At 37.3% G+C, this 25,369-nt stretch overlaps 1 protein-coding gene across 2 annotated transcripts in view; it reads right to left on the reverse strand.

Moving 5' to 3' along the window:
- Positions 1–14,594: 14,594 nt before the first annotated feature.
- The window catches only part of KLHL28 (kelch like family member 28), a 37,220-nt gene continuing 26,445 nt past the window's right edge, over positions 14,595–25,369 (reverse strand). For both annotated transcript variants that reach the window (XM_007986582.3, XM_007986583.3), the window contains exons 3-5: positions 24,722–25,165; positions 21,638–21,846; positions 14,595–19,478 (exon numbers count right to left, since the gene is read on the reverse strand). In XM_007986582.3, the coding sequence (XP_007984773.1) occupies positions 19,315–19,478; positions 21,638–21,846; positions 24,722–25,165 (817 nt within the window). In that variant the 3' untranslated portion in view covers positions 14,595–19,314. The remainder of the gene's footprint in view (positions 19,479–21,637; positions 21,847–24,721; positions 25,166–25,369) is intronic.

A 25,369-nucleotide genomic window follows, 5' to 3' on the forward strand; every position in this document is an offset into this window, starting at 1 on the left:
ATATATATTTTTTTTTTTTTTTTGAGATGGGAGTCTCGCTGTCACGCAAGCTGGAGTGCAGTGGTTACATCTTGGCTCACTGCAGCCTCCGCCTCCCTGGTTCAAGCAATTCTCCCACCTCAGCCTCCCTAGTAACTGGGATTACAGGTGCACAGTCACCACACCTGGCTAATTTTTGTATTTTGAGTAGAGATGGGGTTCCACTATGTTGGTCAGGCTGGTCTCAAACTCCTGACCTCAGGTAATCCACCCTCCTCAGCCTCCCAAAGTGCTGGTATTACAGGCGTGAGCCTCCGCGCCCAGCACCAGAATATATTTTTAATCAATATACCACAAACCACTACTATACCTACAGGGTCAGCAAAAATAATTTTAAAACCTTTTCTACAATCTGGCATAAAGAACAAATAAGCAAATTTAAGAAGGAGTCTTCAACTAGCTTCAGCAAAAGAAACCATTTATTATTTAACTTCTGCAAATAATCTTATTCCTTCAAAGTAGTTTATAATAATTTATAAATTATTAGAGTTTGTTTAAACTGTCACTAGATCTAATCCAATGAAAGAGGAAGAGAAAGGATAACTGACTACCACAGGCATGCTTACTAGAGTGAGTCCCATGTTCTATTTCTTTCCTAAAGTATGAGCAAACTATGTAATCAGATGACTACTATGACACATAAAAAGCTATACATGGCAGGACACGTGGCTCATGCCTGTAATCAGCACTTTGGGAGGCTGAGGTGAGGGGATCACTTGACTCAGGAGTTCCCTGGGCAACATAGGGAGACCCCATCTCTACTAAAAATACAAAAATCAGTCGGGTGTGATGGTGTTCACTTGTCACCTGTAGTGCCAGTTACGCAGGAGGCTGAGGTGGGAGGATGGCTTGAGTCTGAGTCGGAGGTTGCAGTGAGCAGAGATCACTGGAGCAGCCCGAGCAACAGAGCAAGACCTGTCTCAAAAATAAATAAATAATAAAATTTAAATTTTAAAAAAAGAAAAGCTGTACATGTTGAGCATGTGAAAAATTTAGTTTTGTTTATGTGTTTGTTTTTTAGATGGAGTTTCGCTCTTGTTGCCCAGGCTGGGGTGCAATGGCACGATCTTGGCTCACCGCAACCTCTGACTCCCGGGTTCAAGTGATGCTCCTGCCTCAGTCTCCCAAGTAGCTGGGATTACAGGCATGTACCACCACGCCCGGCTAATTTTGTATTTTTAGTAGAGACCGTGTTTCTCCATGTTGGTCATGCTGGTCTCAAACTCCCGATTTCAGGTGATGTAATAATAAACTACAGCCAAACATTTTAAAATTTTTAAATTTTCTCCTTTTCCTTTGTTGATGCCCTAGCATTTAAAATCAGCATCAAATTATTCTGCCCTAAAACTACATAGCTTTAAAAGTTCATCTTATTGAGACATTTATACAAAGGTCTTAAATTACATATCTTACTATCGGGGTTCCTGCATCCCACCGTACTGGCCCAAGCTCCACTGTCTGGTCAGCTGGACAGCCTCCTTGCTATGGTTTGAATGAATGATGGTGTCCCTTTCAAATTTTACATTTATCTTAATCCCTATGGTGGCGATACTGAGAACTGGGGCCTTTGGGGAGGTGATTAAGTCATGAGGGCTTTGCCCTCATGAGTGAGATGAGTTGCCCTTATAAATGGACTTTTTTTTTTTTTTTTTTTTTGAGACAGGTTTGCTCATACTTTTTTTGAGACAGGTTTTCTTTTTTTTTTTTTTTTTTTTGAGACAGGTTTGCTCATACTTTTTTTGAGACAGGTTTTCTTTTTTTTTTTTTTTTTTTTGAGACTGTGTCACCCAGGCTGGAGTGCCATGGCACAATCATGGCTTACCGCAGCCTCAACCTGCTGGGGTCAAGTGACCCTCCCATCTCAACCTCCCAAGTTGCTGGGACTACAAGCATGCACTACCACGTCCGCTTAATTTTTAAAAATTTTTTGTGGAGACAGGGTCTCTCTCTGTTTCCCAGGCTGGACTCAAATTCCTGGGCTGAAGTAATTCTCCTGCCTCAGCCTCCCAAAGTGCTGGAATTATAGGCATGAGCCACTGTGCCCAGCCAGTAATGGGCTTCAGAGAGTGAGTTTGGCCCCTCTGCCCTTCTGCCTCCTGCTATGTGATGATGCATCAAGAAAAGCCACATCAGATGCTGGCATCTCCATCTTGATTTTCCCAACTTCCAGAGCTGTAAGAAATAAATTTCTGTTCTTTATAAATTACCAAATCTCAGGTGTTTTGTTATAGCAGCACAAATGGACTAAGACACTCCTTTAACCTCAAATTTAATTTGATCCTGGGGAGAAAACAGGCTTTTACTCTATCTCTTGTAGGTGAGGAGGAAGAAGTTAGTAAGAAGCCATCTGTAGCTAGATAATTTCTTTATGTGCTGAAGATGTACATTAGATTTTTTATCCTCAAATGAGCAATCAGTTCCATAGTTTATCCACTGTTTTCTCAATAAGATCTTCTGCAAGGTATCAGGAGGAATATTGCTTTAAAATGAAAAGGTGAGCTGCTTTGGTAGGAACCTCAAAAAAGGTGTGGAATGTAACAAGAGCTTTGGGAGCAAATTAGCTGTGTAGACAAGTTAGCCATAGAATCAGAAACTTGCTATTTATACACTTGGATGGATTTTCATTACTTGTTTTATTTTTGAATTTTATTTTATTTATTTATTTATCTATTTATTTTTGAGACAGAGCTTTGCTCTGTCACCCAGGCTGGAGTGCAGTGGCATGATCTTAGCTCACTGCAACCTCCGCCTCCCAGATTCAAGTGATTCTCCTGCCTCAGCCTCCTGAGTAGCTGGGATTACAGGTGTGTGCCACCACGCCCAGCTAATTTTTGTATTTTTATTAGAGTCGGAGTTTCATCATGTTGGCCAGGCTGATCTTGAACTCCTGACCTCAGGTGATCCACCTGCCTTGGCCTCCCAAAGTGCTGGGATTACACACGTGAGCCAGCATGCCCGGCCTCTTTGAATTTTATAAACACTCATTTCATAATATGAATATAAAATAATATGTAAATCAGTAATACAAAAGTTTGAAGAAGAAAATAATGGTCATCCATAACTTCTCCACCATCATTTCTTCCATCTATAATTTATATAATTATGATTGGATAATCCAATGATTGGCTCACACTGGTAAACACTTTTTGGAAAGTCTAGCATGCCTCTACAGTACTGAAGAGAACCAAGAACCAAGGAGTTAGAGCTTGGAAGGAAGAAGTGTATACTCCCAGAGGCCAGCATAGTGGTGATAGAGATAGTTAACATGACAAAACTCCAAGAGGAAAGTAAGACTCAGCAAAACAGCTGTGGCCACCTGTTCAGGCATCTCATTTCACCTGGACACTTGCTTTCAGAAACATTTGTCTTCTTAAACCTTCAATAATTCATTATTTTATTTTACAAAGGATATCATTCCTTTACAATCTTCTACCTACATCTTAATCATAGTGTCCCAGGTGCTGAAGTTTGGAAGCAAGACCAGGATGGAATAAATTGTCCCCAAATAGATACAACCAAACAGACTTTCTCTTTTCCTGTTAACCTAACACAGAGTTACAACAAAGATTAAAATACACTCAACATAATTAGCTTTAAGGGCAGGGTGGACAAAATCTGAGGGAGTTTTTGAAGAGGAGGGAAGCAGATATAGTATCTCTGTATACCCAACATTTGAGAATTTTAGGGCAGTGGAAAGGGATTGGGAAGGAGAGAAAACACAGGAGAGCTGACCTGAGCTCAAGTTAAGAAGAGATCAGGTTAAGGCTTGGAGGAAATGGCCGGCCAGCTAGGAAAATCCCTTCCCAAGAAGGCTAAGTTTGATTTGGGGGCTGCAAGCTAGAACAAGGTAATATCAGACATATTTTCTCTGCAGCATTTATTTAATATATATACACTTATTATCTACCATTTGCTAGTTGAATTAGATATGCTTTCTGCCCTGGAAGTGTATACATGCCTATAGCGAGAGAAAAAATGAGTAAAGCAATGATGACAGTATAAAACGAAATACTGTGGCAGGGTAGGTACCTGAGGCTTTGAGAGTACACGGGAGGGACAACTCTGCAAACAACTGCTGTGAGGTTTTAGAACCAGGCCTTTCACAGTTGCTGCCTACCACTCCTGGAGGAGGTCTGTAAAGGAAAAAGACTACAGATCCTTCAGCTTGTGATTTCAAAGACAATTATATAGTACTATTTCCTCTACCTCTACCCTCAAAGCCTAACTGCCATTATTTCCACTAGAATCATTTAAAGATAAAAAATTTCCAACACCTTCAAATTTTTAAAAAATGTATCATAGCTAAAGTAATCCACACAAATTAATCTCAATTTTTTTCTCTTTCTGATAATAGGGAAGATATGAGAGGAAAGTGAGAGGGTCACTTGGGATTAGCCTTCTTTATTATAATTAGTAGCAGTAGTAGTAGTAGTAGTAGTAGTAGTAGTAGTAGTAGTAGTAGTAGTAATAGTAGTAGTATTTTGAGACAGAGTCTCGCTCTGTGGCCCCAGCTGGAGTGCAGTGGTGCAATCTCAGTTCACTGCAACCTCCGCCTCCCGGGCTCAAGCAATTCTCGGGCTCAAGCCTTCCAACTAACCGGGACTGCAGGGACTCGCCACCATGCCCGGCTAATTTTTTTGTGTTTTAGTAGAGATGGGGTTTCACCATGTTGGCCAGGTTGGTCTCGAAATCCTAGCCTCCAGCTGATCAGCCCGCCTCGGCGTTAAAAAGTGCTGGCATTATACAGGCGTGAGCCATCGCGCCTGGCCGGGCCTTCTTTAAACACTTGGTAAATTGTCCGAAGGACTTCTGAAGGAAAAGTCTGATTTTTCTGATTTCTCCTGATTTCTGAAGTCTGATTTCTTCTGATTCCCAACTCCTGCAGTATTCTTCAAAAGCACTAGGTGGCAGGAGGTCCACGGCATAGAATGTAAAGGACCTGTAGAAAAAACAATACCTGAACTTTTTGGCCTTAAAAGTATTAACCGTGTGTGTGTGTGTGTGTGTGTGTGTGTGTGTGTGTGTGTGTGTGTGTGTGTGTGTGTGTGTGTGTGTGTGTGTGTGTGTCTCGCTCTGTCGGCCAGGCTGCAGTGCAATGGACCGATCTCGGCTCACTGCAAGCTCTGCCTCCCGGGTTCAAGCCATTCTCCCGCCTCAGCCTCCAGAGTAGCTGGGACTACAGGTGTGTGTCACCATGCCTGGCTAATTTTTGTATTTTTAGTACAAAAATTGTACCGTTGTACTGTTGGCCAGGCTTGTTTTGAACTCCTGACCTCAAGTGATCCACCCACCTCGGCCTCCCAAAGTGCTGGGATTACAGGCGTGAGCCACCACGACCAGCTGTTAACTTACTTTATAATTTGGATGATGCGAGCAAATTTTCCTTCTGTTCTGTGACACTACCTACTCTTAAGTCGGGGGAAATACACAACCAAGATGCGTTTAAATAAAGCTGGCTGTGCTCTCTACCAACACTCCCGCTAAAATATTATTTGTAAACTGATCCCTGGGGCTTCTTCACCTACTTCTTCCCAACCCTCATGGCTTCTGAAATTTCCCCCTCTTTCTTCACCTCTCCTTTTGAGAAAGCTTAGGAATTTTATCCTTAGCAAGCTTATAAAATGCCAGAAGACCTAATTCAGGATTGTCCTTTTTCACCCAGGAAAAAGACTGGAATTGCAGACTAAGTGAATCATACTATATGATTAATGAATTATCTTTATTATCATTAGTTCTTGATTGTGGTTTTCAGGTTGTCGAGGAAAGGCAAGAATATGGCAGTTAAATCCGGATTTTAAAGTTAGATTGCCTGCATTCAAACCCAGGCTCAGTCATGGGCTGTGTGGCTTTAGGCCTGTGACTTAACCTCTCTATTTCTGTTTCCTCACTGTAAAGTGGAGATAATACTAGAATATATCTCATAAGGTAGTGGTGAGGATTAAAAGAATTACTATATATAGCACTTACTGCCTGACACATAGTAAGCACGATGAAAGTGCTAACTACTGAGGCAGGAGAATAGGGATTTAGGGTAACCAAGGGTTAAGGCATAAGCAACAGAACAGCAGTTGCAGATAGTTCTAGGAAACATTAGGCAGCATACAGGCCACATCCTGGCTCCTGTGATAACAAGACAGGAGTTTCCACTTCAATCTCTGATTGACTGCAGGCCAAGCCTCCACTTCAGCCTCTGATTGGTCGTAGGCCAATCCTTCATAGGGTGTAACCAACTGGAGGCCTCCAAAAGTCATGTAGGGGTGTTGCCCAAGTTCTTTTGGCTTTATAAAAACCCCGGGGAGCATTTCAGTAGCGGGACTGTTGAGCTGCTTCTTGAAGCCCATTCCCCTCTGTGGCATGTACTTTCACTACAACGAATCTATGTTTTCGTTACTCTGTTCTTTTGTTGCTTTGTCTTTTGTTGTTTCCCTCTTTTGTTACTGTGTGTATTTTGTTCTTTGTTCAACACTCCAAGAACCTGGAGAATTCACAGTTAAGACCTTCCACCCATAACATTACCATTATGGATTCCTCTTTCAATATTTTATCAAGAAATTACAGTAAATTAGTGTGTAGTGTTGTTGCGAAAAATGAACTAAATTCTATGCAAATATTTCAAGTTTGTTGGCTGAAAACCGTTGCTGGTATTTCTGTGGAAATGAAGATCACAGAACAAATTACAATGTAAAAATAGTTTTAAAAAGTTAAATACATGAATTAGTTTAAAATGCAAGAACAAAGCAAAAGCAAAAATGTGAAGACAAAGTGAATAAAGTTTCCAAGACATCAAATGATAAAATATCCCTTCTTGTTCCTGTTCAAAATCTTTAACCACTTAACCACCATACTATCCAAAACTGTTTATCCCCCTACTATTGTCTAAGTGTTTATGTCCGCCCAAAATTCGTATGTTGAAACTCTCATCCCCAAAGTGATGGCATTAGGAAGTGGGGGAAGGCAATTAGGTCATGAGAGTGGAGCCTTCCTGGATGAGATTAGTGCCCTTAGAAAAGAGACCCAAGAGAGATCCCACACACCTACTACCATGTGAAGACATAGCAAGATTATGCCTATGAACCAGAAAAAGTGTTTCTTACCAGACACCAAATCTGCCTTTATCTTGGACTTCCCAGCCTCCAGAACTGTGAGAAATAATTTCTGTTGCTTATAAGCTACTCAGTTTATGGTATTTTGTTACAGCAGTCCAAATAAACTAAGATACCACCATATATATACATATATACACACACTATATATACATTACTATATATAGCATACCGATAGGTATGCAAAATGGAATAATAAGACTTTGATATATATTTCTATATGTCTTAGACATATATAGATATACACATATATCTATATATAGACTTAATATGATATCGGTCTTTTAAAATCTGGCTATAAAACTTTTTCAGACATATTCCTGTATTCAGTTGAACCACCTACTCTATTAAATTCTAGGACCCTTGCCTATTTAAATTCTTAAGTCTCCTCAGGGTACACACAAGAATATACTTTCTAAAACTCCTTTCCTGATCAGAGATAAAAATGATTGGTCCATCCTCATTTACATCCTGCCTTACTCAGTAAGAGATTTAAATCAGTTTTGATGTGCATTAAAGCGTAAGAAGCTTTTCAATTCTTTAGCTATATTTTAATGTTAGACATAGTTTAAGCCAAAATGAACCTGAGGCCAGCTGACACCTTTTAACAAGCCCGAGTAGGGAGACTAATAGAAACAGACTGTAAGACTGGGTGCAGCAACTCACATCTGTAATCCCAGCAGTTTGAGAAGCCAAGGTGGGCAGATCGCCTGAGGTCAGGAGTTCGAGACCAACCTGGCCAACATGGTGAAACCCTGTCTCTACTAAAATACAAAAATTAGCCAGGCATTGTAGTGCTCACCTGTAGTCCCAGCTACTTGGCAGGCTGAGGTACGAGAACTGCTTGAACTGAGGAGGTGGAATTTGCAGTGAGCCGAGATTGCACCACTGCCCTCCAGCCTGGGCAACAGAACGAGACTGTGTCTCAAAACACCACCACCACCACCAATAACAACCAAACAGATGTAAGGCACTTTTGTCTATTGCCGATAGGTATGCAAAATGGAACAACCTTTTAGAAGAACTGGACAAGATCTAGCAATGTTGATGTCATCCATACTGGCCCAGCAATTCCACTTCTAAAAAGCCATTCCCTAAATACAAACTGACAAATGCACAAGGCAGTTCATCACATTCATTATTTGTAAAGGCAATGGTCTGAAAACAACTCAAATGTCCATCAGTAGACTAGTTAAAAAACCTATGGTACATCCACACAGTAAAGTGCTGTGCAACTGTAAAAAAGAGTAAGAATGATCTCAATATATTGATATGGAAAAATCTCCAGAATATATTAAGTGAAAAAAAGTGTTTTTGTAGTACGCTATCTTTTTTGTAAGGAAATGGAGAAAATGGTATTTTATTTTTAAAATGAAACAATGAAACCAACATCTAATAAAACTTATTACCTATAAAAAAATAAACTGAACATGGTGGAAAAGATGAAAATGCAGGCAAAATTTCTGTGACTGCATCTTGTCATATAGTTTCTACTCTAGAGTCAAGTAAATATTATATATAATTTAAAATTAAATCAAAAAGTATATCTTTAAAATTTAAAAGCTGAATCAAAATAACCTAACTATATAGTCATCAGGCTAATAACCAAAGAAAAGTATTACTTCATTTGACTCTAAATCCAGTGTTCGTATCATACATCCTTGTAAAATATAATTTAAGGATGGAATAATAACAATCTTAACTTTTAGTCTTATTTATTGGTATTATTATTTATAGCTATGTCAGTATTGCTAATTTGAAACTATTATACATATATTGTAAGATAAAGCAAATAGGTAATTATGTCAATGTTGCTAGATCAATGTTTTCAGACTAAAAAAAGATATATGGCCGGGCGTGGTGGCTCACGTCTGTAATCCCAGCACTTTGGGAGGCCGAGGCGGGGGGATCACAAGGTCAGGAGATCAAGACCATCCTGGCTAACACGATGAAACCCCGTCTTTATGAAAAATACAAAAAATTAGCCGGGCGGGGTGGCAGGCGCCTGTGGTCGCAGCTACCCCGGAGTCTGAGGCAGGAGAATGGCGTGAACCCGGGAGGCAGAGCTTGCAGTGAGCCGAGATGGCGCCACTGTACTCCAGCCTGGGTGACAGAGCGAAACTGTATCAAAAAAAAAATATATATATATATATATATGTGTGTGTGTGTGTGTGTGTGTGTGTGTATGTGTGTGTATATATATGTGTGTGTGTGTATATATATCTCAAAATCAAAGCATTTAAGTAAAAGTCCTTTTCCTCTCTGTTCAAATTTAAAAAAATAAAAAAATAAAGTATTTCCTAACTCTGCCTACTAAATAGCCTACAAGCAAGGACAAATGAGAGAGCACCACTAGCACCCATATTGGGATCTCTAAATACCTTTTCCTAGCAAAAGGTACCACAGGCCCTTAAAGGACTAGGTGGTTCTGGATTTGGGGAACAAAATGTAAAAGAAAACTAAAACACAAGGATGCCTGAATTTGATACCTGAATTGTGGTTACAGGAGAGAATATCCTTTTTTTTTTTTTTTTTTTTTTTTGAGATGGAGTCTCGCTCTGTCGCCCGGGCGGGAGTGCAGTGGCCGGATCTCGGCTCACTGCAAGCTCCGCCTCCCGGGTTCACGCCATTCTCCTGCCTCAGCCTCCCAAGTAGCTGGGACTACAGGCGCCCGCCACTTCGCCCGGCTATTTTTTTGTATTTTTTAGTAGAGACGGGGTTTCACCGTGTTAGCCAGGATGGTCTTGATCTCCTGACCTCGTGATCCGCCCGTCTCGGCCTCCCAAAGTGCTGGGATTACAGGCTTGAGCCACCGCGCCCGGCCGAATATCCTTATTTTTAAGACACATACACTGAAGTATTAAAGCATAAAAGGACATAATGTATTCAACTGACTTTCAAATGGCTTAAAAAAATGAGAAAACATAAAAACAAATTAAGACAAATGCTAAAAACTGGTTAATCTTGGAAAATGTATACAAGAGTTTTAACAACTTTTCTGTAAATTTCACAATATTTTAAATTATTTCAAATAATTTAATAATTTGTTGGTACTTTTTTTAAAATAGAAAGGAAACTTTCTTTTTCTTTGAGACGGAGTCTTGCTCTGTCACCCAGGTTAGAGTGCGGTGGCCTGATCTCAGCTCACTGCAGACTCCGCCTCCCGGGTTCAAGCGAGATTCTACTGCCTCAGCCTCCTGAGTAGCTCAGATTACAGGCACCCACCACCGCGTCCGGCTAATTTTTCTATTTTTTAGTAGAGACGGGGTTTCACCATCTTGGCCAGGCTGGTCTCAAACTCCTGACCTCATGATCCACCCGCCTCGGTCTCCCAAAGTGCTGGGCTTACAGGCATGAGCCACCGCGCCCGGCCAAGAAAGGAAACTTTCAATGGAACTTAGTGGGTATCCACAGGACTAAGATGGACAATTAATTGAAATGCGTATATTGAAACAGATACGTAAAAATTTTTGGTTTCGTGATACTTAATCATTGTTGGAGGTTGATGGGTCACCAGTTCATTACTCTGAAGACTGAGAAAGGAATGAATGAAACATTTTCCCCTGCCATTCTTATAAATAATGTATCTCAGAGTAACCCAGATAAGTGATGGATGAGGAAGTGCTTTCCTTTATAGGATTCCAGCTAATAAATGCAGAAGAAATGACAGAATTGGAAAAATCACCATTTTGGAACTACTAATGTAATATTAGGTTTGGTGCAAAAGTAACTGCGGTCTTTGCCATTACTTTAAAAGGCAAAAAGCACAATTACATTGGCACCAACCTAATAACAGATCCAGCTGTGGCCATCAAGAGCTGGTAAAACCATCAGGGGAGAGTTTGATGGGGAACTTGATAATAGAGGGATCAGGTTAACACCTGAAACTCAAGTCTAGAAACTAATCCTAACATAACTAAAAGTGAGATAACCAGACATAGTATACCTTATGACGCAATGCAATAGGAAGTACATACCGCATCAATTACACTTGACCAAAAAAAAAAAAAAAAGAACCTGAATCTAATCAAAACTCTACATCCACCTATACCAGTTTAAAAACAACAACAACAAAAAAAAACTTGAAGAATGGAACAATAAGATAAAAAACAGCACAAAAAAGCAATTAGCTAAATCTAGCATGTGGGGCAATCTACTAGGCAAATGGCCTCATTTCCTCAACAAATACATGGCATGAAAAAAGGGGTGGGAGGTAGTGACTGGTAGAGATTAAAAGGGATTTAAGAGACATAACAGTCGAATACAATGAATAAACCTCATTTAGACCCAGAAGTAAAGCAACCAATGGTAATCAAAAAATTTTTTGAGATAATCATGGAAGTTTGAATATAGACTGGGTACTAAATATTACAAAAGTAGTAACTTTTCAGTGTGAATATATCAGTGTGGCTTATAGAAAAGTAGCATAAAATTTTAAAGTGTCCTTATCAGTTAGAGATGCAACCTCATTTATTTACTGGTTATATCACATCATGTCTGGGATTTTCTTTAAAATATTCCAGCAAAAACAAAAGTGGAATGAATAGATGAAATAGGATTAGCAAAATGTGGTTAATAGTTGATGCTGAGAGATGGGTATGTGGAGGTTTCATTTCTATGAAAAAGAAAAAAAATAAAAAGCCTGGAAGACATATCAAAACTCACTTGAACTACTCTAATACCTATTGTCTTTTCATCACACCACTCAATTTTACTCCTAGACTTGAGTTCTGGCTCTGCACTGGAAGGGTTTTTTTTTGTGTGTGTATGTGTTCCATTACAAGTCTATTGCTGACTCCTAAAATCTAGTTATCACAGTCTTCCACATTAGAGTTGAAACTTCCACCCCTATTACTGCCGCAAAGGAGAGGATTATCTAGTAACTTTATGAAAGGACCCAAGAGACATAACTAGACCTCTGCCAGACTAGCACTTTTCTCTATTCTCCCTTCCAGGGGGAAAAAAATCTGAGGTGACTTTTACATTCCTCTAGTGGATTATGGGATATGTCTTACTCATTTACGCCTTCCACCACGTCTTGCACATACTAAACTCTCAATAACTGTCAGCTGAAAAATTTTACAACGACTTCTGAGTAATATGAAAGCTATTTCTGCATGCATTAGAATAAAAAGGCAGAACTAGAAAAGCATCTATGTGGCCAAGAAATGTCAATTTCAATATTTTAATGTGTACTCCATTCAAAATGCATTATTTACATTTTCGGTGTCATCTATAATACACTTTAAACACTTCAGGATATGTCTGTTAAGTTCCAACTTCAACTCTAGGAGTTGCCCTCATTAAGAATGCAGTTGAGGTCCTTAATATCAAAAGAAAGGAAATCAGTGTATCAAAAACAAGTCTGTACTCACATGTTGATTGCAGCACTAGTCACAATAGCCAACATACAGTATTAGAGTGTGCATCGATGGTTGAATGGATAAAATGTGGTACATATGTATAATGGACTATTCAGTCATAAAAAGAATAAAATCCTGTCATTTGAAACAACATGGATAGAAATGAAGAACATTATGTTAAGCGAAATAAGCCAGACAAACATTGCATGCTCTTACTCATGTACGAGCAATAAAAACTTGAACTCATGGAGGAAGAGAATAGAATGATGATTACCAGAGACTGGGAAGGGTAGTGGGGAAAAGGGAAAAGAGGGGATGGTTAATGGGTACAAAAATACAGTTAAATAGAAGGAGTAAGACCTACTGTTTGGCAACACACATGGGGCCTGTCGGTGGGACAAAGGAAGGGAGAGCGTCAGGATAAATAGCTAACGAATGTGGAGCTTAATACCTAGGTGATGGGTTAATAGGTGCAGTAAACCACCCTGGTACACATTTACAAATGTAACAAACCTGAGGTCCTCTGCATGTACCCTGGAACTTATAATAAGTTTAAAAAAAAAAAAAAAAAAAGATATAGTGTTCGGTAGCACAATAGGGCAACTATAGTTAACATTAATTTATTTCATATTTGAAAATAACTAAAAAAGTAGAAATGGAATGTTCCTAACACAACCGATAAATGTTTGGGGTGATGGATACCCCAATTACCCATTTGATCACTGCATATTATATGCTTGTATCAAAATACCATCTGTACCCCATAAGTATGTACAACTGTTTTGTATCATAGCAAATTATTTTTATACCTTTTTTAAAAGACTGGAGTTAAGGGGTGGCTAGCTAGCATTCTATCTAGGAAATTCATGCTGAAAGCAACTTCAAGTACTTCTGTTATCTATCCATAATCTAATCAGTATCCAATGCTTTGCTAATTAGCATATTAAATGTCAGAAGCATTTCTTGGGGAAGTGGCTCATCGACTACAATGATATCAGAAAGGTGCTCTTGACCTGGCATGATGGCTCATGCCTGTAAATCCAGAAATCCAGCACTTTCAGAGGTGGAGGTGGGAGAATGACTTAAGGCAAGGAGTTCGAGAACACCCTGGCCAACATAGCAAGACCTCATCTCTACAAAATAAAAATTAAAAATTAGCCAGGCAGTGGCCCACACCTGTACTTCCAGCTACTCAGGAGGCAGAGGCAGTAGGATCATTCAAGCCCAAAAAATGGAGGCTGCAGTGAGCCAAGACTGTGCCACTGCCACTGCACTCTAGCCTGTGCAACAAAGTGAGACTCTATCTCAAAAAAAGAAAAAAGGAAGGTTACTTTTACTTATAAAGACTGAATCCATTCAGGCTTGTAATTTACCACTTCCTAAAAAAAGCCACCCAAGTCTCAACTGCTTGTTTCTTTGGGATTGCTGGTTACCTGATGCTGACCACAAAAGTAATGAAATCCTCTTGGATATTACAGTGTCTGCCTCAAGTAAACCTTTCAAAAGGCTGGTTAGAGAATCTAAAAGGACAGAAAGCTGGGACTGCAATAGGCTTACTGAACACTTTTACTCTTGTTTTACTTAAGTTTCTTTAGTAAATGTCTGAATGTGTGGCAGAATTGGCTTAAGAAATGTGTTTTTTGTTTTTGTTTTTGTTTTTTTTGAGACGGAGTCTTGCTCTGTTGCCCAGGCTGGAGTGCATTGACATATCGGTTCACTGCAAACTCCGCCTCCCGGGTTCATTCCTGCCTCAGCCTCCTAAGTAGCTGGGATTACAGGCATACAGCCACCATGACTGCTAATTTTTGTATTTTTAGTAGAGACAGGGTTTCACCATGTTGGCCAGGCTGGTCTCAAATTACTGACCTCAGGTTATCCGCCCGCATCAGCCTCCCAAAGTGCTGGGATTACAGACGTGAGTCACTGCACCAGGCCTGGCCTAAGACAGGTTTTCATTGTAACCTGCTAATGAGGATGTAAAGGTGTGGCTACTCTATGGCTACTACCTATCTATGCATAAAACCCTAAGAGATGAGCATGACAAAGTTAGCTTGGTTCAGTTCATAATTATCATATGACATGTACAAAGTAGATTTTTCATTTTTATTTTAAACATTTTACATTAAATGAAATTTAACCATAATAATTACAGAACATTACCACAATAATATACACAAATAACTTTTAAAATAAAAAAAAAATACAATTTTCAACTAGTTAAATGACACTTTAGTATGTAAACATAAATAAAATAAAACCCTGATGCTAAAAAGGTACATGTTCAGAGGTAAAATACATATACAAAAACATTTAAACTACCACAACTAGATCACATTCTTTGCAAGAGAGTACAAATATTAGTACTCTACAGCTACAAAATTTCAGAATCCTGTTAAAATCAAAACCGTTGCTGGTTTATAATACACAGCACAATTCATAAGGCAAAAATATAGGCATTATCATCCAGTTCTTTAATTTCACTTGTATTTTAAGGCAAACTTGGAACTTTTTGCTTAGTATTTAAAAATAAATGGGACTTACACATGATAACTTGACAAAATTAACAATAAATTATCTCTAGTTAAAGATGTATAATATACAAGACATATGGATAACAATTTTTCTCTCTGCAGAGATGTAAACTGGATTTTTATTTGACTCCATATTCACACCAGTAGGAAAATTTGTAAACCTATTGTATTAAAAATGTATTGTATTCCTCACTCTTTTCAAATGTGTATTAACACCAAATCAATGTACTGTAAGTGAAAATCCAGTGCATATCCAGCCATAGAATAACTGTTATCTAATTAAATCATGTCTAATTAAAGTGCTGTTTACAAAGGGAAAAAAGGTTAAGAAGTAGAACTGGATGTTAACTTGACATGTGACATCTTATAATTCCTTAACTTTTAGACTACAGAGGTTATGAGGTTATCACAAGTTTACTGAACTTGAAGCAGTAAGTGTTTATTGTAGAATCTGATTTTCCTGAAAATGAGCACTTAGGTGACAATACTAGGAATCCAACACCAAAACTGAAAATAAACACGACATGTACATATATTTCTCTCAATGTCAGCCAGAGCCTTGATACTACAGGAAATATCTATATTTAAAATTTCTATAGTTTTCTTACTAGCAAATACATTATCCAATTCTAGGAGATTTGGAGTTCTATAAATATTAGGTTTTTAAATATTTCTTTTTCATGCCAATAAAACCTAATTGGACACTAAGGAATTGCTTATGCATAAACTAGGTCTCTAATCACTTCTTACGATGTCAGAGATAAGGAATTAGATTCATCCTTCACCAAAATAGTTATTAGGGTCTCTCCCACTATATTTTACTCTCTCTGAGTGAAAAAGAGTCTATCTTATCTCTCTAGCTCCCACAGCATCTAACAGAATATCTCATACATATAGTAAACCCTCCATATGTGTCAGATTATCAAACTAAAATTTCAAAACCTAATGCCATTTTCCTGTCACTTGATACCACTTCCTATAATTTAATATTCACTCATATTTAAAACAATAACAGCAATAACATAGAATTTATAAATATCCTTGGAGCTACATTAAAAGTCATTTACATTCTATTACAACATCCATGATTATTGAATAGCCAAAGGTGCCTAACAGATTAAGTCATTATAATTATAGAAGGCAAGTATCTTGCAACTGATTACATTAATTTCTATTTCCCAGTGCTGCTCTTTTCCAAAATATTTCTGGGAAATCTTAAATAGCTTTTCTCTTCGTGCCTGAATATGTATAATTATTTCTAATACTTTTAATCATGAGGATTTATAACCAAACATTTTGATCCCTTTTAACATTAGAAACATGTGGCTTTAAATTCACAATTTGTCAGCAGAGTGTTCACAATGAAACTTCTCACAAATTTGTAAAAGAAGGCGCTAATGTAAACATATTAGTTGTCAGGTCAGATTAGTAGCTCTGGTTGCTACGAATAGTACAGTAGGTTAAGCAATTCTAAAATAAATATGCTTATAAATTTTGAACATTTTTCCTCTTCCCTTCACAGATTTTCATAATTTGTTCACTGGTGTATGGCTCCTACTACTGCCCAAGATATTTCACATTTAGTCTTCATCAAGATGAAATTTAAATTTTTCAAAAACAATGACCAGTATATGTTTTTGATCTAATTTACCAAATGATTATACACTAATTTGATAGTGGAGATGATACATGAGTAAAACGTTAAAATACAATGTATAGAATAGATGTGCTTATAATTAAAATCATTTTCTTTCTTTTTTTTGTATTTTTTGAGGCGGAGTTTCACTCTTGTTGCCCAGGCTGGAGTGCAATGGTGCAAGCTTGGCTCACTACAACCCCTGCCTCCCGAGTTCAAGTGATTCTCCTGCCTCAGCTTCCCAAGTAGCTGGGATTACAGGCACCTGCCACAATGACCAGCTAATTTTTTTAAATTTTTAATAGAGACAGGGTTTCACCATGTTGGCCAGGTTGGTCTCGAACTCCTGACCTCAGGTGATACACCCACCTCGGCTTCTCCAAGTGCTGGGATTACAGGCATGAGCCACCGCGCCCGTCCTAAAATCATTTTCCATAGTCTTTCAAATTCCCTTATCTTTTGGGAATAGGGGATTAAAAATAGTATAAGAGGATATATTTAATAATTTAATTGCTATAAACAAAGAAAACTGAATTGGGAATTTAAAACTAAATATGTGATGAATCTATTTTAAATTGCTGTTCTTTAAAGTCTGGGCCAACTACAATAGTGCACCTATTTCTATGCAATAGATTTATTCAAATCAATGAAAAAGTTATTGCTATATATTATTATGTTATTCAGACAAGCAACATAGAAAATACTCAGACTATCAATCATATTAGTTGCTCCTGTTGAGTTCTAAATTAGAAGAGACTAAAAATCACTTGCAAGGTTTTATAATCTGTGCAAATATTCATAAAGCATGATACTACGTTTATGATTAAAAATGATTTTACATAGTTTTGTAGTATATATTCAAATCTACAACTGGCAGTTTATGGAAGAACAAAGAACTGTAAATTGCCTGGCTATAGTATTCAAGAAATAAACATATATACTAACAAATGAACCTATGTTTTATCATTACAAATGGCTTCTTAACAATAGTCTAGAACATTATGGCACTTAAGAATATAATATCAATTTTTTTCTTAGGAAAAATTATACACTGGTCTTGCGGAGACTTATAAGGAGATCGCAGACAGGTTTAAAAAAAAAAATCAGGGAAAAGAAAATCAAATGACTACAGTTCCAAAATGCAAGTACCAACATCATAATAAAATGCAAGTGAATGTGTTTAAGACTAACAGACATTTACTAAAACATGCTAAAATCAAATAAGTTAACCACTTCCTTTAAATAAGCTGTCACTGGCTACAGCAAACAATTTCACTTTAAAAGATGATTTCTTTAATCAAAGTAGAACTCAACTTAGAACCATTACTCAAGTAAACATTGAGTTCCAGTTTTCCTCAATAACATTAAAATATTCAGTTACCTAAGAAATGTACAAAGTAATGCATAACTGCCTAGTGCTTTATATTTAATGCATATATTTCTGTTTTTAAGAAGGACATGTAATATCTAGCACAAGAAGAAAGAAGATCAAAAGTGTAACTTTCTTTAAATCACTATTCAGGAACCATGAAAAGCATAACAAAGGCCATTTTGATGATTTTTGGATGTTAACATTAGTGTAATCACTAACATTTTTAATAAACACAAATGAATCAAGCCATTAAAAATGCAAAAGACTATCAAAACATGTCATGCATATCTCATACTGAACATCCAAAAGGACATCAGTTACAGCCTTGTTACAAATCCTACAGTTAGCACCATTTTTATATCTGAACACTTTGAAAAAGCAAAGATCTTAAAAAACTAAAATTATTATAAGGATATATGAAAAAAATTAATATGCACTAAGAATGGTACTAAACACTGCTCAAATATTTACATCAGCACTGGAAGGCCTGCTGTACTACTGAAGAAAAACTGAAACAACTGATATACTTAAACTCCTACCCATGCTAACCATAGCATAGATAGGTAATTAAATTCATCCAACGTTAACCTGTCCATCTACAAAAGGCATTAAACAGTAAATATCTGACTTCCTAAAATAGGGCCCCAAATATCATGATAGTAAAAGCAATTGTCTTAAAAATTTATTACATCCCTAGCCCTAAAATCATTTAGCAGGAAGAGTATTCAGAGGACTACTTATGGCATGTTATTTACAACCCTTAAAAGTACCAAAATAAAAAGCAGCCCTTTATTTGTTTTAAAACAAATGAAAAATGTGAAGCATTTACATCCAAGAAGCAGTATCAGCACTCTGTCCATTCATTCAATACACTCCAGCACCTAAAGCATCGCTTATCCTAGTAAATCATGGTATCAGGGAAGGAAAGCTAGAAATTAAAAAAAAAAAAAAAAGCAGCAACGTTTTCTCTACACGTACACTTATGAACATAAAACTAGTATATCTCAGTCTTCGGGGAAAAAGTGCACAATTCAATTGACAAGGTCTTTACTTTTTTTTTTTCTCTTTTTTCTTTTTGATTATTGATTTACTGTGTAATCAAGAGCAACCAAAACTACTTGTCAATTAAAAGTACCCAACAAAACTTTGAGTCTTCATGCCACTTCAAGTTAAAAAGAAAGCAATGCAGCTTGTGGGTTTCAGAAAACTGGGCCATCTGTTCATGCAGTACAAGTTTCACCACCATACTATTTCCGAGAGTTCACATTTGTCAAAGTGCAGTTAACCCAAAATTGCAGCGACAGTATATCATGCCAGCTGAATCCAGCCACGTATCTGAGATAGGATCATATTTCTGCACTGTATTCAGATAGGAAGACCCTGAGTGACCACCGACAACATAAAGGTAGTTATCGATTACAGCAGCACCAACTCCTAGGAAAGAGTAGCAAAAAAAAAGAAACGTGTTAACCATGAAGTATACTTTTTCTCACTAAAAATAAATTTGTATTTTAATGTTTTATTAAAAGACATTTTAACAATCTATTATTAATTATATTATACAAGCAATATACACTAGTCATCCCCTTATCTGAGTTTTTGCTTTCCATGCTTTCAGTTACCTGCAGTCAACCATGACTAGAAAATAGGGAGTACTGTACAGTAAGATATTTTGAGGAAGACCATATCCACGTAACTTTTATTACAATATATTGTAACAATTGTTCTATTATTGTTGTCACTAATCTCTCACTCTGACTAATTTACAAACTAAACCTTATCATAGATACATATGTATAGGAAAAAACATTACACATATAGGGTTTGGTATTATCTGAAGTTTCAGTCCTCCAGGGTTCTTGGAACATATCTCCTGTGGGTATGGGGTGCCTACTGGAGCAATATGCGCTTGATGGAAAAATAAAATCCTTAAAACAAAATAAGAGTTATTGAGGTGGGAGGATGGCTGGAGGCCAAAAGTTTGAGGCAGCAGTGAGCTATGACTGTACCACTGCATCCCTACCTGGCTGGACAGAGTAGGGCCCTGTCTAAAAACTAAACTAAAATAAATAAAAGCAAGAGTTGAAGTCTTCCTTTACCTCTCCTCTCTAATCCTACTCTTCCTTCCCCTTCAGTAAAACGGAGTATATATCTTTCCGTAGGCTTTTTTTTTTTAATTTCATTTCATTCTAGAAAAATCATTTTATGAGGCTTTCAAATACACTGAAATATTTAAAATATATTAAATATTTTAAATTTAAATATTTTAAATATATTAAACATAACATGCTGCAAAAAATTCTACTTTAGATATTATCGTATATAGTTCTAAAAAGAAACAAGTTTACCCCAATTTTTTAAGTTCTCATTGTTTCTGTGGCTTTCCCTCTCAAGGATACGAAAGAAACAAATTATAGTAAACACTAAAATAGTTCATTTCAACTTGTCCTTTCAGTTTCTCCTGCATGTTTGTTTCAAGAGGTTCTTTAATCATAAATATAGGTTGAACATCCAATACCCAAAAATATGAAATCCAAAGTGCTCCAACATCTGAAACTTTTTTTTTTTTGAGACGGAGTCTCACTCTGTCTCCCAAGCTAGAGTGCAGTGGTGCGATCTCAGTTCAAGTGATTCTCATGCCTCAGCCTCTCAAGTAGCTGACACTATAGGCATGTGCCACCATGCCAGGCTAATTTTGTATTTTTAGTAGAGACGGGGTTTCACCATGTTGCCCAGGCTGGTCTTGAACTCCTGACCTCAAGCGATCCTCCCACCTCAGCCTCCCAAAGTGCTGGGATTACAGGCGTAAGCCACACGTGCCTGGCCCAACATCTGAAACTTTTTGAGCACCTTATGATACTCAAAGAAAGTGTTCACTTAAGCATTTCACACTTTAGGGTTTTTTAACTTGGCATGCTCAACCTGGTAAGCATAGTGCAAATATTCCAAAATCCCCAATCCAAAACCTGAAACACTTCTAGTCCTAAGCATTTTGGATAGGAAATATTCAACCTGTATGAGGAGTGCTCCCTAAAGCACTTCCATCAGTATCTAAAAACCTTTCCCTTAAAATGATGTGATGAGTTTGAGTTCAAAGAAAACAATTTCTCCCAAACCACAAGAGTGGATTTGTTTTCTTTCTATGAACTCTGAAATCCAACCTTTTTGATCAACTATACCCCTTGGGGAAGAAAGAACATTTGAAAGTGAACATACAGATTACTGATATACAATAGAAAACAAAACAGAACAATCCGAGGATTGTATATATGTAACATATGAAAAGAGGACATTTGTTACATGGACAAAAAGAGCTTCTATAAATATACACTCCAGTATAAGCATTTCACAAAATGTATTCAGCAAGTTTGAGAAACAATAATATGCACACTGGCATATAAAAGTCATAAGAAATCTATATACTTTTGTCTAGCTAATTGTCTTTCAAGTTTACCACATACAAGTTTTTTTTTTTTTTTTTTTTCCTGGACTAGTAATATTCCTACTGCTATATTCCAAGGAGCTATTATTACAATCACATCATTATAGAAAACATTGCCTTATATGTTTGGAAATTAATAACTTTTTATTACCTGTTCTAGGTTCTTTCATTGGTCTACACACAGTCCACTGATTTTGATGAGGATCGTATCTTTCAATGCTGGACAAATGTGAGACTCCATTATGTCCACCCACCACAAAAATAAAGCCTAGCATGACACCCACGCCAAAGTGAATCCTTTTATCTGCCATGGATGCAACCATCTCCCAGGAGTCCTTACTTGGATCATAACGCTCCACACTGCAAATATTTAAAAAAAACATTTAATTTACAGATCTTTTGTGTCATTCTTCCTGTCAAAGCAAAACTAAAACCCACTACAGCTTTAAAAGTTCACGTAATAGAGAGATATTAAATAAGACTAGTCTGTCACAAATGCTTAGGTTTTGCTGATAAGATTGCAAGGATAAAAGCTTACCTTGTAAACAGGGTGCAATTCCATATGCTATTCCATTATATTGTGCAAGCAGCAAAGTATATTAAGAGCATAGAACTTGGAGTCAGAAAACCTGGGTTCAAGTACTAATTCTGTACACCTGGGGCTGAATGAACCTTAGCCCTACTGCTGTGGATTTGTGTAATCCTGAATAAGTCATTTCCTCTAACATGCAAAAATGAGGATACCTCAAGGGATTCATGTGCAACCTCATGAACCTCAAGGGATTCATGTAAGAATAAAGTCAAATGAGTATGCACGTGACTTTGAAAACCACTAATTGAATACAGATTTTTTTTTTTTGAGACGAAGTCTCGCTCTGTCACCCAGGCTGGAGTGAGGTGGCGCGATCTCGGCTCACTGCAAGCTCCGCCTCCCGGGTACACGCCATTCTCCCGGCTCAGCCTCCGGAGTAGCTGGGACTACAGGCGCCCACCACCACGCCTGGCTAATTTTTTTGTATTTTTAGTAGAGACAGGGTTTCACCGTGTTAGCCAGGATGGTCTGGATCTCCTGACCTCGTGATCCAGCCGTCTCGGCCTCCCAAAGTGCTGGGACTACAAGCGTGAGCCACCACGCCCGGCCAGATTTTTTTTTTGTTCCTAAACTTTATTTATTTATTTTAGAGACAGGTCTTGCTCTGTCACCTAGGATAGAGTGCAGTGGCACAATCATAGCTCACTGCAGTCTCAAATTCCGGGACTAAAGTGATCTTTCTGCCTCAGTCTCCTGAGTAGCTAGGAGTAAAGGTACATGCCCCCATGCCTGGCTTGAATACAGAGGTTTTTAGGATCTTCTATACAGTTAAGGGAAAGAGAAGAGGAAGAGAAGGTGTGGGGGGGGGGGGACTTTTTTTTTTTTTCCCCCTCACAGGAGAATTCATGTGGCTTACTGCAAAGCAGTCACTGTAGATTGCATAGCACAAATTGGCTAATCATATAATCTCAGGGTGATTTAGGAGTACTCAGGAATTTGAGTTAAGGCTGTGTTCCAGAGAACCTGTGGCATTTCCAAGCTGCATTATGGAATCCAAATTAAATTAGAATTTTCAAAAAGGCTTCCCTAGAAAATTCTAGCAGCTGTTTAAGACTATGGTTTCCTCTGAAGGGGCACAAAGGCACAGAGGTAAGATTGTTGGGCTTGTTCTGGCCCTAACCTAATTTCCTGAAAAAACCATAAGCATTTAACAGGCTGTGACACTATTCTGGAGTTCATAATAGAGACTGGGTAACAATGTTTCTGAAAGAACTCCGGGATAGAATCCATTAGACCAAAATCATTGAAAAAGAGTTGATGAACTGCAGCAAGACTTTCCTTTTATCTTACAAATTTTGGCCAGAAATTTTTCAAAGAATAGAAATGCATGTGTATGTCCCAAATACTTTTCCTTCAACTAAGGGCAAAAAATAAATAAATAAATAAATAAAAGGAGGAATACTTTGGCTTCAATAGAAGTAAAAATTTACAGATGAAATGCTGTTGTGCCATCACTTTCTCAGTCAACAAACCTTGGCATTTGAAGAGGATGGGTTCCAGGATCCACCCCATCCCAAGGATACCAAAATCTGCAGATACTCAAGTTCCTTATATAAAATAGTATAATATTTGCATATAAGCTACACATATCCTCTTGTATACTTTAAATCATCTCTAGATTACTTATGATACTATGCAAATAGCTGTTATACTATATTATTTTGTTTTTGATTATTGTAAATTTTTTCAAATATTTTTGATCCACAGTTGGTTGAATCTGTGGATGTAGAACTCATGGATATGGAGGGCTGACTGTATGCCCTCTCATTAAAATACTTACAATCAAAATAACACAAACCACTCTAATTACTATTAAAGATACAATCTTTTCTTTTCTTCTTCTTCTTTTTTTTTTTTTTTTTGAGACAGGGTCTCACTCTGTTGCCCAGGCCGGAGTGTAGTAGTGCATTCAAGGCTCACTGCAGCCTCAACCTCCTGAGCTCAAGCAATCCTCCCACGTCAGACTCCCAAAGTATTGGGATTACAGGCATGAACTGCCACACCTGACCAAAGATAAAACCTTTGGAACATCAATTTTCAATAAAGGTTCAGAATTATTATTAATTTCTCATATAACTACTTCATACTTTTATTTTCTCATATATATTTCTCCTTTATTCAGATAATACTACAGAATACAGATATCACAAATTCAAACTCCGGCACAAGTCAAATACCTGATGATACATATATGATTACAGAAAAAAATTCAGAAAGGAATATTTAAATAAGGTTTTAAGTTTATGATGCATTATAATATTGTATAGACATACAAGAATTAAATTTCTACTTCTTTATTCTATTAAGCAATACAATAAGAGACAATTTACATACTGTGCACATAGATGTACACACTACACAAAATCTAAAGTTGTCTAACTTCATCTTATTTTTAGGTTTCCGAGTTTTAAAATCTAGTCTATTTATACTGAATGAATGTAAAATTTAATGAGAGGGATTTGATTGTTAGGTTTGTATGAAATTCCCATTTAAAACAATTACAATTATATCCATGGAGCAGATTAAGTTTCCCAAATGCCGGAAGTTCATTCATACACACAAATTGTTTAAACTCAGAAATTATTGCTAATGAGACTTTTAAAAATCCACAAACATATACGATTTAATTATTAAGTTAAATACCTGTTCATGTGGGCAGGACCATATCCACCAATGGCATATATCATTCCATCCAATACAGCTGCAGCAAAACAACTTCTTGTTGTAGTCATTGGTGCCACAGGTTGCCATTTTCTTATTTTGGGAATGTACTTCTCTACAGATTGTAAATAAGATTGTCCGTCATAACCACCTAAGGCATAAAGTTCTCCTGCAAGTACTACTACTCCAAGAGTACTTCGGCTTTCATTCATTCTCTCTAGAGAAGTCCAAGTATTTGTATCAGGATTCCAGCATTCTACTGAATTTTCATGTTTTCTGATAGTGACACCAGGACGCACATTAGTTTCAATACCACCTATAACATACACTTTTTGGTCTAAAACGCATATTCCAAATTCATAGCGAGGAATGTTTAGGGGTGCCAAACCAATCCAAGAGTCATTCTGAGGAAAGTACATCTCCACACTAAAGAATAAGCAGAAAAAAATTAAAATTTAAAAACCAAATTTTTAATCTTATTAGTAATCAGGGACACAAAAATTAAAACCACAATAAACCATGACACACCTTCCAAAGTGGCAAAAAATGTAAAGTCAGATAATAATTGTTGGCAAGAATGTGTAGTAAGAAATGCATACTCCCTTGGTGAGACTGCAAACTTGTATAAAT

This window comes from Chlorocebus sabaeus, chromosome 24 (assembly GCF_047675955.1).
Source record: "Chlorocebus sabaeus isolate Y175 chromosome 24, mChlSab1.0.hap1, whole genome shotgun sequence".
Lineage (NCBI taxonomy): Eukaryota > Metazoa > Chordata > Mammalia > Primates > Cercopithecidae > Chlorocebus > Chlorocebus sabaeus.